The 17783-nt window shown below is 41.2% G+C and overlaps 1 protein-coding gene across 10 annotated transcripts in view; it reads left to right on the top strand.

The window, feature by feature from the left end:
• The window catches only part of KDM3A (lysine demethylase 3A), a 54119-nt gene that overhangs the window by 31947 nt on the left and 4389 nt on the right, over nucleotides 1–17783 (top strand). For 5 of the 10 annotated variants that reach the window (XM_082743456.1, XM_082743465.1, XM_082743458.1 and 2 more), the window contains 10 exons: nucleotides 742–956; nucleotides 4335–4487; nucleotides 4620–4715; nucleotides 5327–5454; nucleotides 7093–7288; nucleotides 9060–9232; nucleotides 9613–9849; nucleotides 11125–11296; nucleotides 13639–13726; nucleotides 14621–14751. In XM_082743456.1, coding sequence (XP_082599582.1) covers nucleotides 742–956; nucleotides 4335–4487; nucleotides 4620–4715; nucleotides 5327–5454; nucleotides 7093–7288; nucleotides 9060–9232; nucleotides 9613–9849; nucleotides 11125–11296; nucleotides 13639–13726; nucleotides 14621–14751 — 1589 coding nt within the window. The remainder of the gene's footprint in view (nucleotides 1–741; nucleotides 957–4334; nucleotides 4488–4619; nucleotides 4716–5326; nucleotides 5455–7092; nucleotides 7289–9059; nucleotides 9233–9612; nucleotides 9850–11124; nucleotides 11297–13638; nucleotides 13727–14620; nucleotides 14752–17783) is intronic. The other 5 variants (XM_082743460.1, XM_082743461.1, XM_082743464.1 and 2 more) reach the window with 4 other exon arrangements.

Genomic DNA, 17783 nt, shown 5'->3' with positions numbered 1-17783 from the left:
TATAATATCTGTCATATCCTACCTACTTCACGTGTATTTTATGTCTACTTCTGTGTCTCCAACTAGATTGACATGTCAATATGAATGAATTTTGGAAAAATTCAAAACCAATACTTAGGAAAAACAGGTGTCAGAGGTGTTGAAAGAGAATCTTGAGAAAGTATTCTGCCTTTTTGCTCCACTTGAGGTACTTAGGTCTGTCTTATCACGGCCTCTCATTCCAGAAGCTTACACAATAATTTGCAGCTAGGATTCATACGGGTGTTGAATTCCTCATGGATCTACATGGTCATGGCTTCAGTGACTGTCTAGGGTTAGCCTTCTTTTGCTGAGTGTTACTCTTGAAGGAGTGGTTGTATTAAAATCAGATTATTAAAATTAAAATCAGATTATTATTACCTTCTGTACATTTTCCGTTTTCTTCTGTGGTGACTTGTGATTGTGCTTGCTATTGCATCCCAAGTTTGGAAGGTTTGATAGCTGCCCCTGGAGGCAGTATGATTTGATCTTGGTTGAAGTGCAAAACATCTCTCCCCTGCTTCCCTCCCCATGTCCTCTGAGGAAAAACTTGGAAATTTTTAGATTTTTTTAAATCTTTCCACTGAGATTGCCAAGTAGTAACAATTGACTGTGAGATGATAGAAAACTGGGAAGGAACTTGTTGGTTTAAATTGTAACTACAAGATGTAAATCAACTTTGTGTGTATGTAACACACTTTTTTTTCCCTCCACTTCCTCTAGGTTACAGTTCAACAAACATGGTGTGTTGCGGGTAGAAGGCTTTTTAACACCAAACAAGTACGACAGTGAAGCAATTGGCTTGTGGTTGCCTTTAACCAAAAATGTTGTGGGGACTGATTTGGACACTGCAAAGTATATCCTGGCCAACATTGGAGACCACTTCTGTCAAATGGTGATTTCTGAAAAGGAAGCTATGTCAACTATTGAGCCACACAGTAAGAGCATCTCTTAGGGGGTAGGATTTTTGAGTCCAACTTGATTTTGTTTCTGAATGACACCCAAGTTCTAACTGCATGGGTTTCATTTGTATCCAGAAGTTTGGATGATTTTGGTATAATGAGGTTGCATTTTCCCTTTTATAACTGCCTTTTGGTTTCATCAGTCACTCTCTGGGGTTTATTTTGGGGTAGTTACTACAGGAGTGAAACTCCTTTGTTAAGAAAGGTGAAGGTAAGGTAGTGGTAGAATTTGCACAGCCTTTCTCAGTGTGGGCTCATCAAAAGGGGAAGAGGCCTTAGGTTGGGTATATATATTTTTTTTAATTTTTCAAGATTTACTCATTTGACAGAGATCACAAGTAGGCAGAGAGACAGGCAGAGAGAGAGGGAGAAGCAGGCTTCCCACTGAGCAGAGAGCCCAACTCGGGGCTCGATCCCAGGACCCTGAGATCATGACCTGAGCTGAAGGCAGAGACTTTAACCCACTGATCCACCCAGGCACCCCCAGGTCGGATTATTTTTAAGACAAAGGTTCATAATCAGGAATGCATTTCAGAGAAAATAGAAGACACAGGCTCTAGACCTACTGAATCAGAATCTGGGGAGCTGGTTCACAGGCATGAGAATGAGAACAAGCTCAGGTGAAAAGGATTCCCTTTAGAGTCAGGGTTTTAACAGGATACGTGGAGGTTCCACCTCGGTGAATGTCAATGTCTTCTCCTCTCTAAGAGCACTCTCACACTGATCTGGCAGCCCAGTAAACCACAGGGATCAGTGTGGGTGACATACGAGAACCAGACCTCCCTTGTGACATCTCAAGGTATGTCTGGGAGAACACGTCTCTTTTTTATGCCTCTGTAAAATGTAAGGTATCTAGCCTGAAGTACCCAGAAGCAGTTATTTTTGAAGTCTTAGGCGTCCTTCCACATTTTATCTTTCCCAAATGATTGAAACTTAAAAGTGAAGCCTTTCATTTCTCCTAGGTATCTTTTCAGACTTTGCATAACCAAATATGTTTCAGTGCAAGCTTCTATACATACCATCTTGAGAATTTTGGTTGTAGGTACCAGAAACTAATTGAAACTAGTTTCACAAAAATAATTCACTAGATAGGTATGGATATTGTTGAATTTCCAAGTCTGCAGAATGGGAACACAGGCATTCTGAAGAGCAGGAATTCAGAGCTAGAAGGAGAATGGGATCGTCAACTCTGGGGGACAGCCAAAGTCATGAGCCAAAGTACTTGGCCAGAGTAAAGAGTAGCTATAGAATCACTCTGTTCTGTTGGAGGAGAAGAGACTGACAAATCAAGGATCTTACTGAAGTTTTTTCTCTGTAATCTTTCATTTTGGATGAGTGACACTGTTTTCTGTTTTTAGTAGAGATAAAGAGTTTCCTAATTATATACATTTAAGTAAGAGTAGTGAGGTTAAAGAGAAATTCTTAAGTAATTGATTTTAGAAGTTACTTAGGTAGGTATTACATAAGTGAGCTGCAGTGTAGAAACACTTGGGATATATTAGTAGCTTCACTCCTGAATTAGCAGGGCTTGTTGTAAGCAACTAATGCTTTTCCTTTATTCTGAATAATGTACAGAAAAAGGTACAGATAGTTGTTTTTTTTTTTTTTTAAAGATTTATTTATTTATTTATTTGACAGAGAGAGATTACAAGTAGGCAGAGAGGCAGGCAGAGAGAGAGAGGAGGAAGCAGGCTCCCTGCTGAGCAGAGAGCCCGATGCGGTACTCGATCCCAGGACCCTGAGATCATGACCTGAGCCGAAGGCAGCGGCTTAACCCACTGAGCCACCCAGGTGCCCCAGATAGTTGTTTTTTAAGAATATAATTAAAAAACTCTGTTCTTAAAGATTTAAATAGGATTAACCTTTCCTCCTCGCCTATCCACTTCCTCTCTTTCCTCTGTGACAAACTGGTCAGTTGAAGAGAGGAACTCACTGTGAATGATATTGACGAATGTACTATAAGATGTTCCTAGAGGGCTTACTCTCTGATCCTGAGATAAGGAAGCAGGTGTCAACCTTTATATATTTATCCTGCCTTTCCAATGACATATAATTGTTAAATGGGTGGCTAAGAGATCTAAGAATATCTAATAGTCTAATCCAAGTAACTAAGGGAAAGTTCATAACACCTCATTTGTAAAATGCCTAAAGCTCTGTACTTTGCGGTGAGCTGTTAGGTTATAATGGAATGGCAGAAGTTCGTTTAGCAGTTGGATTAATTTGGTAAAAACTGAAGTTGATCATTTGTGTTTTGGTCAGTTCCTAGAAGAAAGCATGAATAAACCACAGATTGGATTATGTGGAAAAAGATATTTTCCATAAAAAAAAGAATGTAATGGTATTGATCCAGTCTTATTCAAGAGAGAGACAGAAAAGAGCTTTCTGATTAACAAACATTGGGCGCTTTTATGACACAGGAAAATGTCTTCCCTTTGCACATACTCTCTGAAGCTTTCTGATACCTGATTTGGCATTCCTCCATATGGGGAAAGAGGCATGATGTCCTACCCAGTCCTGGAAGGCGCCCCCATCTAGTTATCAGGACTTGGCCACTGCCACAGAAGATACCACTTTGTAGAATCTTGGATTATGCCTCAACCTGTTGGTTATTTGGTTAGTGTGAGTCAGTCCTGGATGCCTGCATCACTATTAACACTAAAAAAGTCAGGTTTCTGGCTCTGGCCCTTGAAGAAACCAACTTTGTACTATTATTAAGTTAATGTGCTGTTCCCTGGGATTTTTCATAGGCTGTGTGAGTGGATTCAGGGCCTGTGGGAATAACCTGACAATCTGTGTTGGCTTTGTGTATCTGAGTCTTTTTTTTTTTTTTTTTTTTTTCCCTTTGGAGGAAGCATGGTCCATGCTGTCTTCAGATTCTGAAAGGGGCCCATGATCCAAAAGGTGAAAGAACCACTGCTGTATAATACCTGTGTCTGAACTGCAGCTTCTGTAATCACTGCTTCTTTTTTTTAATTGATTACTTCTGCAGTACTTCATATGTACCAGCACTGTGCAGAGTCAGTGGGGACAAGGCACAGCCCTTCAAGCAGGGATTCTGCTTATACAGAGCTTCCTCTCCTAAGGAGAGGTAAAGCCACACTTGACTGTATACAGTGTGAAGAAGCTTGAGTTTAAAGTACAAATCCAGGTTGATGAGAGTGCTGAAGAAATCCAGGAGAGCTTCATAGTCGAGTGGGGAGAGGTTGGGGGGCCATTTGAGATGGTCTTTGAAGGCTGAACAGAGTTGATAGGAACTCCACTGAGAGGGAGAAATGACATCAGTATCCTCCCCTTTCACATTTTATTTCAAAAATCATCTCCTCCCAAGACTAAGTGATTTATTGATTTTTGTAGGACAGGTTGCTTGGAAGCGAGCTGTCAAAGGTGTTCGGGAAATGTGTGATGTGTGTGACACCACTATCTTCAACCTGCACTGGGTGTGTCCTAGGTGTGGGTTTGGAGTATGTGTGGATTGCTACCGGATGAAGAGGAAGAATTGCCAACAAGGTGAGAAATAACTTGATTCTCCTCCAAGCTCCCCTTTACACTCTTAAATGAAGACTTTTACTGATTTGTGGTTGATGGATTTCTGAAGCAAGCCAGAGTCCAGGAGCAGTTACTATGAATCATTTTCTGCAGGCGCTGCCTACAAGACTTTCTCTTGGCTGAGATGTGTGAAGAGTCAGATACATGAACCAGAGAACCTAATGCCTACACAAATCATCCCTGGGAAAGGTACTCCGTGTGGTGCAGTGATGTTCTTTCCCCCTTGTTTTGGTTAGCTCATAGGGTCTGGTGGTTTGGTTTTACTTTATGTAGTATAATTACTTGATAACTTACCTTAGTATATGCCGTAAATTGTCCAAAGATGTATTAAATCATGCCTTAAGAGCTTTTTTTTTTTTTTAAAGATTTTATTTATTTATTTGACAGAGGGAAATCACAAGTAGATGGAGAGGCAGGCAGAGAGAGAGAGAGGGAAGCAGGCTCCCTACTGAGCAGAGAGCCTGATGCGGGACTTGATCCCAGGACCCTGAGATCATGACCCGAGCCGAAGGCAGCGGCTTAACCCACTGAGCCACCCAAGCGCCCCTTCTTTTTTTTTTTTTTTCTTAAGAGCTTTTTAATTAAGGTTTTGTGAACAGTTTTGTAGAAGGAAGGAAAATGATTCATTTGCAGGGGAAGGCATACTTAGTATGAAAAGGAGAGAGAATCTAAGCACCATGTTGCTTAAAAAAAAAAAAAAAAAAGGGAAACTGTTGGAAATACCAGTTTCTGCTTTGTTATATTGAGATTGAATGTGCCTAATACCCTTGTTGAGATATTTGTCTCTGTCCTTTTTTTAGCCCTCTATGATGTTGGAGATATTGTTCATTCTGTGAGAGCAAAATGGGGAATAAAAGCAAATTGTCCCTGTTCAAACAGGCAATTCAAACTCTTCTCAAAGCCAGCCTCCAAGGAAGACATAAAACAGGTATATTGTTTTTGCTAGATTCACTGTTCTTGATATATCTATCTTTCCAAATAACCGAAGGATTTCTGTAGTATATTTGAAAGGAACATGGATGGGGACAGTGTTCAGTGGTAAGAAACAGCTCCTACATTTCGTGTGATAGTTCATGGACCCATTCTCATTTTTCACATTTCTGTGGACCTCATTTCTGTAGCCTCTTTTAGTAGGTTTTTATTTTTATTCATTGAAAAAGCAAAAAATCTTCTATCTTAATTAATAAGTTGCTCTTGAATTTTATGTGGGTTTGTAAAAAAACTTTTCATGTTTTACAAAGTTAAGATAATTGTTTAAAATTACCAAGTATATGTCATCTATATAATATATATTTGAAAAGTTAAAGGAAATAATACTGAATGAATTTTAAATACCCATCACTCACCATAAAAACTGTGCATTTCTATGGTGCTCACATGCCTCTTCCTGGTAGCTTCCCCTTCATCTGCAACCATCACATCTACCCTATTCTCTCTTTGTTCCTCCCCTTCTCCCCAGTGTCTTCACCCACATCGTACTTGATAAGCAGAATTCCACATTTTTTATAAAGCTGTGGTGTCAAAGGCAGTAGAGGTAGAAGAGCTGTGCTCTTTAGATTCAGAACTGAATTTGAATTCTTACTCTGCACTTTCTAGTTGTATGACATGAGCTGATTTCAATATGCTTCTGCTTCCTCATCAACAACAGAGGAGTGGGGGCACCTGAATGGCTCAGTCAGTTAAGCGTCCAACTCTTGATCTCAGGGTTGTGAGTTCCAGACCCACGTCGGACTCTGCGCTAGGCATGGAGCCTACTTTTAAAAAAATAAACAACAGAGGAATAACAAACAATACTGATCATTGAGTATCACAAAAATCCATCACACGTAAAGAAAAGAAAAAAAAAAAGAAAAGAAAAAGGCGGGGACCATAGCAGGAATTTGACTGGTTTTTCTTCTTCTGTTTGTATAAATTCATCAGCTAAGTCAGGACAGTTTCTAAGTAACAGAAAAATAAGTGGTGTGCTCTGTCTAGTTGTTTTTTTTTAATGTTTGAGTTCTTTTAAGAGCTGTTTATCTCATTTTTAAAGCCTGCTATGCTATGCTGAAACAAAAGACCATTTTTTTTCCCTCTGCATCTCATTTTCTTCTGAAATCAGAGCTGTACCGTTCCTGCTCTGCCTCACTCACTCATTCATTCACTTATTCATTCATTCAGCAACCATCTTGTGAGTGCTTATTCCAGCTACTGTGAGTTCACAGGGGAGCTGAGCACAAACTGGTCATTATTTAAAGCAACATGATAGGTGGAGTGATAAGAGATATGTATGAGCAGGAAATGGTTGATTAGGGTTAGGGAGGGAAATCTTGCTGTATTTAAATTCTTAACATGCCTTTTGTTTTCACCAGTAAGACTTAAAAGCTAAAAAAAAAAAAAAAAAATTCTCTTCTACTTGATCTAATTGTGCTCTATTATTTTAAGAGTCCTGCAGTTTTGATGATGTCCAGGGCTGTTAGGTGGTTTTGTGTGGGATATTTCTCACTGGTGAGCTGTTAGGGGAGAAGGTAAGGAAAAGGAAATGTAATGTTTCAGCTTGTGGAAAATTCTCTTTTTAAACTCAACACAGACTTCTTTTGCTGGAGAAAAACCTACTCTTGGTGCCGTGTTCCAGCAGAATCCCTTGGTGTTGGAGCCAGTGCCTGTGGCTGGGGAAGCCACTTCCAAGCCAGCCAGCAGCATGAAGCCTGCTTGCCCTGCCAGCACTTCTCCCTTAAACTGGCTGGCAGACCTGACCAGCGGGAATGTCAACAAGGAAAACAAGGGTGAGGGTTTCCTGCTTTCCTCTGGGTTCCTGGGAACTTCAGTCCATTCTCGGAGGGGATTGGCAACCTCAGTTGCTGTGAGAGCAGTGTGATTAGAAGTGTATGAAGTGGAAAGGGGTGGTTCCCTGTATTCACCAGGGAGACCTGTCATAAATGCAAGTATATTTAAAATGCAATCCCAAGGGGCACCTGGGTGACTCACCTGGATTAAGCGTTCAACTCTTCTTCAGCTCAGTTCTTGATATCAGGGTTGTGAGTTCAAGCCCCATGTTGGATTCCATGCTGAATGTGGAGCCTACATTAAGGGGCAGGGGGGCAGTCCCAAAAGGTAGAATTTCTGCTGACAGTTGAACTCTAGGCTGAGATTGTGTTTGGCAAGAAAGGAGTGGGCTGAGACTTGCTTTAATAAATGATTTCGACCTTTCTGTCCTTATCCTGTTTGTTCCTATTTTGTCTAATTAGAACGTTGTGGCTTCAGTTTTATTTTTCTCCTCTGTCCTGTGGTCTTAGGATGCTTGATGACAGTGTAAAGAATATAGGCTTTGGAGTGAGACCATTAAATTAGAATTTAGGTGATTCTGCTTTTTAGCTACGTTATAAGAAAGAAAAATTGCAGGTTAATTTCTTTTATGCAGAGATCCTGAACAAGTTTCAGAACTCTAAATAAAGGAAGTCTACAGTAAGACCAACCAGGGCTTCGGAAATGCAGGTGTCATTTAACATTGAAAATATAATAGTCACATGACAAGACAGAGAAAGTAGTAAAATTCAATACCTATTCATGATTTAAAAAAAATAAATTTGGAACAAAAGGGAACATCCTTAATCATTAATGAGTTTTTACAATAAAACTGACAGCAGATATCATAATGATTGATTTTTTTTTTAATTGTTTGAATAGTTTTTTAAACAGTGTGCCTCTGTTCAGGGATAAGAGGATATCTGCCATCACTATTAAACATTGTACTGAAATTCCTGGCTATTGCAATAAGGCAGACAAACAGGAAAAGATTTTAGGATTGGAAGAAAATGATAAAGCTGTTGATATTCTAGACAACCTGATTATATATGTAAAAAATAAAAGTGTATCTAATAAATACATATCTATTAAGGTTGCCAGTTACAATGTTAATTTATAAAAATGATGTTATGTGTACTGGGAGCAAGCAGATAGAAAATGGAAGTTTAAGAAACATCATTTGCACCATGATTTCACTCGTGTGTGGAATCTAAAAAAACAAATGAATAAACAAAAAGTAGAGTTAGACCTATGATTACCAAAGGGGGATATGGGGTGGTGGGGTGGTGGGGATGGGTGAAGGGGGGTGGGAGATACAGACTTCCAGTTATGGAATGAAGGTGACATGGGAATAAAAGGCACAACAATAGGGATTACAGTCCATGGTATTTTAACAATGTCGTATGCTGACAGATGGGAGCTATACTTGCAGTGAGCGCAGCATAACAGAGAAATTGAATCATGATGTTGGACACCTGAAACTAAAGGAATATTGTCAGCTACACTGGGGGGAAGAAATTTTTAAAAACCCAATTAATACAATATTACCATGAATGTTGTGTACTTCTTGTTTTAATACCAGTTGGAAATCCTTGTCTCAATTAATGATTTATTGGTATTTATCCTCTTAAGTTTTTTTGTTCTAAAGTAAACGAAATTCGAGTCCCAAAGTAATTCTATTAATAGAAGACAAATAAGGGATTTGCCTTTTGGAATGCTTTTCCATCTGGATGGTTTTGGTTTTGTTTCTAGAAAAACAACCAACGATGCCAATTCTGAAGAATGAAATCAAATGCCTTCCACCCCTTCCTCCTTTGAGCAAATCCAGCACAGTCCTTCACACCTTTAACAGCACAATTTTAACACCTGTAAGCAACAACAATTCTGGTTTCCTCCGAAATCTCTTGAATTCTTCTGCAGGAAAGGTATATATTTGTTTTATTTATATTTTGTCTTGTAAAAATGAATAGAGTCAGAATAGGAAGAGACCAAAAAAATTGAAACAGACAGTAGAAAGAAGATAGGAATCTTAGGCTTTCTTTCATGGGTACAGAAGGTTTCATTGGCAGGTGGGCTTTGCAGGGTTAGTGTACCGAGATGGGCCATTTTTTTCCTGTTAAACTTTTTCTTTACCTATTTCTGTGAGTTGTAATGTCAAGTGGGGGAAGGGAACTTACCTATTTGTCTTAGGATCCTGACTTGGACTCTTCTGGGTATTTGATACTTAACGCTAGCATTGTAGGAATGGATTTTTTGATGGAAGGGAATGACCTATTTAAAGACTTGTGTTCTTTCTTAAATTCAGACAGAAAATGGACTGAAAAATACACCAAAAATCCTTGATGACATCTTTGCCTCTTTGGTGCAAAATAAGACGTCTTCTGATTTTTCTAAGAGGCCTCAAGGACTGACTATTAAGCCCAGTATTCTGGGCTTTGACACTCCTCACTATTGGCTGTGTGATAATCGCTTGCTATGCCTCCAAGATCCCAACAACAAGAGCAACTGGAATGTGTTTAGGGAGTGCTGGAAACAAGGACAGGTAAGAGGGGCCTCTTTCCCCCCAACTCAGTTCAGAGCCCCTTCCTCTGTTCTTTCAGTAGGCTTCTGACAGTCCTGTCCCCGCATCCCACCTCCTTTAAGTTGTAAGTGTATATACTTTATTTGCTCTTTTTGTACTTTATTGTTTAGGGTGAATGTAATTAAGGCACTGTAGCTGTGAGTCCTATTTTTTTTACTGCAGACATTCCTGAGTTCTCTTCCAGTGAGGTTTTGATTATTCCTAAACCAGTCATCTTTGGATATTTGATGTATGCTTTTTGGGCTCTGTGATTCTTGGGTGATGAACCTCAATGGGAGGAATGAGCAAGAGTAAGGCTGTTGGGGCTTGGGGCATTAGACAGAATACAGTCAAAATCATGTGTCCCTCTGTCCTGAATTAAAACCCTTATGCTGAAGGCGATTTTAGGTGGGCCAGAGCCATGTGGTGACCTCTTGGAGTGGTGTGTGGTCTCCCAGGGGTCTGCATTGTTTTTTGATTGATGGTTTGGGACATGCATAGCTTTGTGGAACTGCTCCTGTGCTTTCTTGTTTTGGCTTTAGTATTCTGGATGTTTGGCTTTTCTTCTGGGCCAAATGGAGACCTCACTAAAGGAACACTGTATTCTTAGACAAGGCCAGGACTTGGGGAATTGCCAAATAGAGAAATATATGTATTTAACCAAGAAGAAATTCCCACATAATTTTTCAGCCCTGTATACTAGGTAAGATTAGCTCATGATGATGACAATAGGCTGAATGCAATCTACCAGCCATGTTTTGTTTGGATTCCATAATGTTTAAAAAAAAAAAAAATTGAACTTCTCCATATTTTAGTTAGGCTATTTCATGTTAAGATTGGGATTTTTGGCTTGTTTTGGCAACTGCAGGTCCATATTCCTGCCTGATAGGAATAGGCTGGAGACCGTTGGCAGCACCCCTTGTGGACAGGACAGTCCCTACCACCTTTGTCCCTCCTTTACATTCCCTGCCTGGTCCTGATCCTTGGTGTTGGTATTCTGTGAGTGATGGCCTCCGAATCAGAAGATGGGCTCCTTGCTTCTGGAAGCTTACTAATGTAGTTTGAGAGCAAGGAGGAAGGAGTACATGAAGACAAGCGGTGCTGTGGGAGCTCAGAGCACTAAGCTATCACCTCAGGATCTGCCACTGAGGACCAGTCACCGAGAAACGAACAAGCAGCTGTTTGGAAAGGGGCTGCCTTTGGTTTGGGGACAGAGCTGGGGGAGTTCAAACTAAAGTCTTCATTCTCTTCTTTTAGCCAGTGATGGTGTCAGGAGTGCATCATAAATTGAACTCTGAGCTTTGGAAACCTGAATCCTTCAGGGAAGAGTTTGGGAATCAGGAAGTCGACCTGGTTAACTGTAGGACCAATGAAATCATCACTGGAGCCACAGTAGGAGACTTCTGGGATGGATTTGAAGATGTTCCAAGTATGTATGAAAGACCTTCGAAGGGAGTTAGGATGTAAAAGGAGGGCACAGGAGTAGCAGGATTCTGAAGCCCTTCAGTGACGACTCCATGAGTTGGAGTTTAAAATTCGTGTCTTACCTCTTCTCCACCCCCACCCCTTTTTAAAGTTTATTATGCTTTAGAACCAAGGCAGCATTCACTTTGTGGTTCCTTAGGTGAGGTTTCAGGCATCTGTTCTACAGGTGGCACCACGTCTGTCCTGTGACAGGTGTTCTATGCTTTCTCTTGTGCCTGTGGGGAGCAGAGCACAAAGCCAGGGCTTGTGACTCAAGGCTGGTGGGTTTATGTGTGTTTGACCTGCATGCATCCTTTTATGCTTTAAAAATTTTAACTCCTGTTGAACAAGTTAAGTGGACCTGAAGATGCCAGGGAATGTGAATTCACTTAACACGGAGGGTATCCTGGTCACTGCCTGCTGCACCTCCACTGGGAGCTTGTGTGTCTGGTCCTGAGGCTTGGCCCTTTCTGCGTACTGGCCCATCAGTAAACTGTTACCAGGATTCATATCACCATCACCAGGCCCCCATCCCCACTGGAGGGTTTGACCAGTTAATTCTTCAGATGCTCAATAATTTAAGTTCCCTCATTCATCACTCTCATTTTTTTAGACACACTTACACCTTTAATCTACTGTTTCCTTACTCCTTTTTACACACATTTACAGATTATAGTTCATACCTTCAATAAACTTTATAACGAAGTTATGGCTGACTTTTTAATATAAAGTGTAAAGATGTTTTCCACAAGTAGCTGCTGAAATGGAGTTCAGGCAGAAGATGGTTACTTAGGGATCAGCATCTGTGAAACAAAGGAGGAGGAAGAAGAACTGAGCAGGGAAAGGAGTCATTTGCAGTGCAGGCTCCTCAGATCCTCAGCCAGTCTTGCAGGGAGTTCTGAAACAAGTATTAACCTTCATTGTCTCAGACTGGGCTGAAGTGGGACATGGCAGGGCCTTTGTCCCCCTGTCTCCCTCAGTCTGTAGATACTGGTGTCCTAGGAAAAGGACCTGACCTAGTGCGGCAGTGCTATGCAGCTGAGGCAACCTCTAAATGCTGTGTCTGGACAGCAGGTCTTTTGAAGCTTTCCACTGAGGCCTGAATTCAAGTCTCATCTCTTGATACATCCTTGTGGTTTATAGGAGCTTGGTAGCTTAATTTTCTTGGGACTCAAGCTTCCTCATGCTGGCCGATGGTGAAAACAGCTCCAAGTCAACTATAGCTTGCCCATTCTACGCTGAAGATTCTGTTGCGCACATCCCCAGCACCCCACCCACAGTGACATACTGCTGCTCTTCTGAACACACACTGTTACCCTGTATTTTTCTGTTTCTTCCTGGAGTGTGCATTTATTTAAACTAGGTTATGGGACAGTACTTGGTTGACTACAAAACATTACACAGATGTTAGTCCTCAAGAGTACTGGGTCTGAAGTCAAACCTGGGTTCCATCCCAATTCTGCCACTTAGTAGCTGGATGACCTTGGGTGTGTCTGTCAGTTTCCTTGTCCCCAAATAGGAATATTAAATGATGCCTAATCTCATTGGGATATCGGGTTTAGTTGTAAGGATTAAATGGTTAAGACAGTTGGCAGACACTAGAGCACAGTAAGAAATGAAATAGTAGTTGTCATTGCTGTTGATTGTAATTATCAATGTCTTTTTCGATCAGAACTTGGATCTTGGTTCCTTGGCATTATTTGCCGCAGGTAATAGTTCTGACTAAATCGTGTGGTGCTATTGGCCCTACTTGTCCCTGGACAGAACATCAGCTAGTTTCAGTCTCTTTGAGCAAGACCAGTCATTTTTATTTCATAGTAGCTTTAGAAAACCTTGTCTCCTAAGCATTTGTGACCTCTTATTGTTAAAGTGCATTGCTGTTTATTAGTTAGGGAGCTGCTCTCTTCTTCCAGAATGCTGTATATTAGGAAAATGCTGGATCTGAGAGACAACTGTCAAAACACCCAACTGTGTGTAATGGGCAAAAGGGGGTGGCTGAAATCTCAAAGAATGAGGAGCAGCAGTTTAATAAACATCTAGAAAAGATTAGATTGTAATTTTTATTTTGCTATTTCTGTGCTGCCTCCTAGGTATGAATGGGTTTCTGGGCAGTGTAGAAATGTAATAGTTGGTAATTGGCAGGCGGGGAATTGTTAAAAAACTGTGTACTAAATGTATCGGGTTATGAAGATTTTGCAGACAAGCATTTTATTCACATTGTTATGCATAAAATGCTAATTTGCCTTTATTTTGGTCTGTTTCTGAGTTATGAATAGTAACAAATCAGTAATTCTGGTTACCTTTCAGACCGCTTGAAAAATGAAAAAGAACCAATGGTGTTGAAACTTAAGGACTGGCCACCAGGAGAGGATTTTAGAGATATGATGCCTTCTAGGTATGATTGTTGGCCAGGGGGAGGGATGATTCTGTCCTTGACTTGATAGGATAAATTCTTCTTGAGGTGGTGAGAAAAGAGTTTTTCAAAAGGGGAAGATGAAGGCGCCTGGGTGGCTCAGTTGGTGAAGTGACTACCTTTGGCTCAGGTCATGATCCCGGAGTCCCACATTGGGCTCCCTGCTCAGTGGGGAGTCTGCTTCTCCCTCTGACCCTCTCCCCTCTTGTGTTCTCCCTCAGAAAAAAAAGTGGGGGGGGGGTGGTTGGAAATATGGAATGCTTTTACTGGTGCTGATATTTTATTTTTAGACTATAGTCTTTGGAGATCTGTGTTTTAAATAAGATAAAGAAGTTACTATGAGATTTGGCCAATGAAAGCTTCACACATTTCCATTTTAGTGCTGTGCCAGAGAAGAGGCCAAATGAGGTGTGCGGCCTCTGACTTGGAGGCAGTATTCGGATTGAACCTATCAGGGTTCAGTGTAATGATAGTGCATTAAACAACAAGATAGCTGAATTGGTAGATCCATTTTCCTGATTTGAGCTTGAACCTTGGAAAGGATCCTTAGAACTAATAAATAATAAATCCCTGAGGGTCGCTTCTTATCAGGAAGTTACTGCTCACATCTTTTGTCTGAAATATTCCAGATCATTTTGATAACGATGGGTGATGTGTGAGAGAAAGACGATATCTTTGTTCATAACTACTGTAATTCTACTCTTAAATATTGTTCAGGGAAAGCTTTCTCCATCTTTACAACTGCACATATTTTTATTTGTTCCTTTTGGTAAGAAGGAACAAAACAGATCAAACAGTGATGGATTATATCCTTATCTAATCCTTATCCATAGATAAGGCAAGCTTATTTTGCAAATGCTTGTTCTCTTGTTCCAGGTTTGATGATCTGATGGCCAATATTCCACTGCCTGAGTACACAAGGAGAGATGGCAAACTAAACTTGGCCTCCAGGCTGCCTAACTACTTTGTGAGGCCAGATCTCGGTCCCAAGATGTATAATGCTTATGGTAAGAAAGAAATGGCTAACTTGAAAAAATTATAACGGAAATAGAGCATGTCAAAATGTTTGGAAAATTGCTCTTGAGGAAGGTGGAAATGGAAGACCTCTATAGTCCTAACACTTCACACAGCAGTGGGCTTCATTTTTGCATATTTCCTTTCATTGTTTTTCCACGTGTAGGTGTATTTCCTTTTCATAGTTGCAGTTGTAGGGATGTGTGCGATTTTTTATTTTTCTCTTTTCTACACATCGTTCTATTGAAAAATCTTTGTGTTGCTTAATAGTTTTTAATTTTGGTGGTTGTATGGTACATCATTAAATTCATGTAACTTTGTTACTCATTTTAAAGTCAGTCTGCTAGCATTCTAGCTATTTCAACATCTGCTACACTTAAATACCCTCATGTTGGGGGTAGTAGTTTGTTACTTAAGTTAGTATCAGAAGCACCCTCTGAATTGGATTTCTGTTGTGTAGGCATGACTCCCTAAGCTATCCAGCAAGGGGGATTGCACAGGTTAGAGATTGATTTCCTTGGTAACCAGAGTTGTGTTTCATCTTTATTGCTGTGACCTTGACCAGCTTTCTGTTGGGTCTTTATTTAGATCTTAACTATAGTTGGCTGTTTTGAAGGAATTGTTTATTGATGGATTGTTGAATGAAGTTTCAGTTGTTTGGATCATTTATTGACTTTGCTTTAGTCTTTTATACTATTTGGACCCCATTTTTCCCAGTCCTTCTAGAAATTACTACTTCAATTTTATTCTGTCCTCCCATAATTACTCTAAAGTCCAGTCTCTCGGTCCTGAGGATGACAACCCCCCTAAAAAAAGGACAGAGTCCTTTGGCATCTTTGCCATGTTCTCCAGAGACTGTTGGGGGCCGAGAAGAGCAGGGCCTTGGATCTCAGCCCCACAGTTCTTCTGTTATGGTAGAGTTAGTCCAGGGATCCACCTGGGGTGGGGTCAGGGAACATTTTAAGAATGGAGTTTATGTTTGAGCTCCCACAGCTTAGATGTCTGAGAACATTCTGCGAGGGTAGGATGAGAAAACGGTCTGTGGGAGAGAGGAATTGTTTATTGTTATTGTTATTGGGAGAGAGGACATAGCAGGTGAAGTCCCCTGATGTATTCCCTTTACATGTCAGGTTTCAGTTTGGAGAGCCCTGTGTACGCTCTGGGCCTGTACCATGTTTACTGGCTGAGTTTCCTTCTCTCAAGCCCTGCAGAGCAGCTAGTTGGTTGGGGTCTCAAGACGTACTCTGCTTCTAGCAGATATTTACGTAAACTTATGTGAATGAAAGTATTTTTCCACTAAAGTAAATGGTATAGTGTTGCATAATGATTATCCATGCTTTGTATGCTCTTAAAGCTTTATGGGGTAGAAGTGGTTACCTGAGAAGTTTCCAGAATAAATTGTCAGCCTGGTTTAAACAGCTTAGCAGCATAGAAAAGAACAGATAGATGGCAGTGTTACTCTTGTTCCTGTCCAGAGTCAGCAGGTAGGGATTGAAAATATGAAATATGTTCATTTTCAGAGGTTGAATGATTGAGCTGAGAGTCCTCAGGCAGAGTTGGGTGAAAAAGCTCTTTGGAGAGAGAGTCAGCATCTCTCCATCCCCAGTACTACCACCAGTGTTACCCATGGGGGCAGGGACTTCAGGACAGTGGCAGGGACAGTGACCTGCTCAGGACGTACCTAGGTCCGTCAGTAGCAGGTCTGGGACTAGGACGCTGGGTCTCCTGATTTTCAGGCCAGTTCTGCTGCTCTCTGCCCTGAATCCCAGTGCTGTCACCCAGCAGTCCCCGTTGTGTCTGCTCGTGTGGTCTTCATGATTGTCCATGGTGTTACGTTCAGGAATCCTTTCCCTGGGACCTTTATGTTTTTATAATCTCGGTTCTGTTGGAGTTTAGACTCTCCATTTACAGACCGTTTTAGCAGCGTGCAGTCGCCTGTAGCTGCCTGTGGATGAGTGTTGGGCTGGTAGCTGGGTAGGTGTTGCTTCCATCTTTGTTTGTCACAATGCTTTTCCTCCCTTTGGCACTGGCCAAGGAGCAGGCAGCCTGACCGAGCTCTGAGACCTGTTCATTCTTCCTCCCATTCCTCCCATCTCATGCCTGCCCTTCCCGGCACAGGGTTTGTGCTCCTACAGTTTGTGCTCAGCATGCCTGTACGCTTGTAACACCGCCGTGTATGCTTGTGTTCTCGCAGAATATTCTTTTCGGTTTTAACCTGTTTGAGCTTTATATAAATAGAATCAGACTTTTGGGTAATCATCCATGCTGTCATTTATAACTGTCCATTTCAATAATTTTCCTTCTATGCCGTTAATTGCTTTTCCTTCTTAAATGCACTCAGAACTTGGAGTCTAATACAGTGACTCCCCATATATTTAACCTCCAGTTATAGCAGCTATCAGTTTTTTTGCCATGATTGTCTCATTATTCCCTCCCATTCTGTTTTTCCTTCATCATTTTAGAACAAATCCCCTTAAAAGCATATCCTTCGATTTTGCCTAAATACTTAATGCTCAGCCCTCTCCTAGGACAGATAGTTTGGCTAAATGGAAAGAAAGGAAATCATTACAGTACAGGGCTCCTAAGGCTGCCGCCCCAGATTGAAGTTACAGGGTGCCCTCTCCTGTGTCAAGCTGCTCCTCAAACTGCAAGGCTCTGGCAAGCCGTAGGGAAGTCCCTTGGCCTCCTCCAAATAACTGATAGCTGTTTCAGGGGCTGGTGGGTTAGCAGATGGCCTCTGCTTGCCCCCTATGAGCCATACTTCTCTCTGCTGCCCATACATGTCAGGGTGGGCTGTCCACGGTGACCACAGCCGTTGCTTAGCCTCAGGGTGACTGCTGAGCAAGGCAAGTCTTTTCCTGGGCTAAGAGATGAAAATTTCAGACTATGAGCACCAACCAGGACTTCATGTGTTGGCTCACTACCCTCCTCCCTACCTTTTTTTTTTTTGGACAGTTGAGGGAACCCAAGGGAACTGATTGGGCAGTGTTCTCTCTTATTCTGAGTGTATAGCCATTTGAGGTTC

This window comes from Mustela nivalis (genome assembly GCF_964662115.1).
Source record: "Mustela nivalis genome assembly, chromosome: 8".
In the NCBI taxonomy this organism is placed as follows: Eukaryota; Metazoa; Chordata; class Mammalia; order Carnivora; family Mustelidae; genus Mustela; species Mustela nivalis.
The sequence above is the reverse complement of the archived record's forward strand: the minus strand, read 5'-3'. Positions and strand labels throughout refer to the sequence as shown.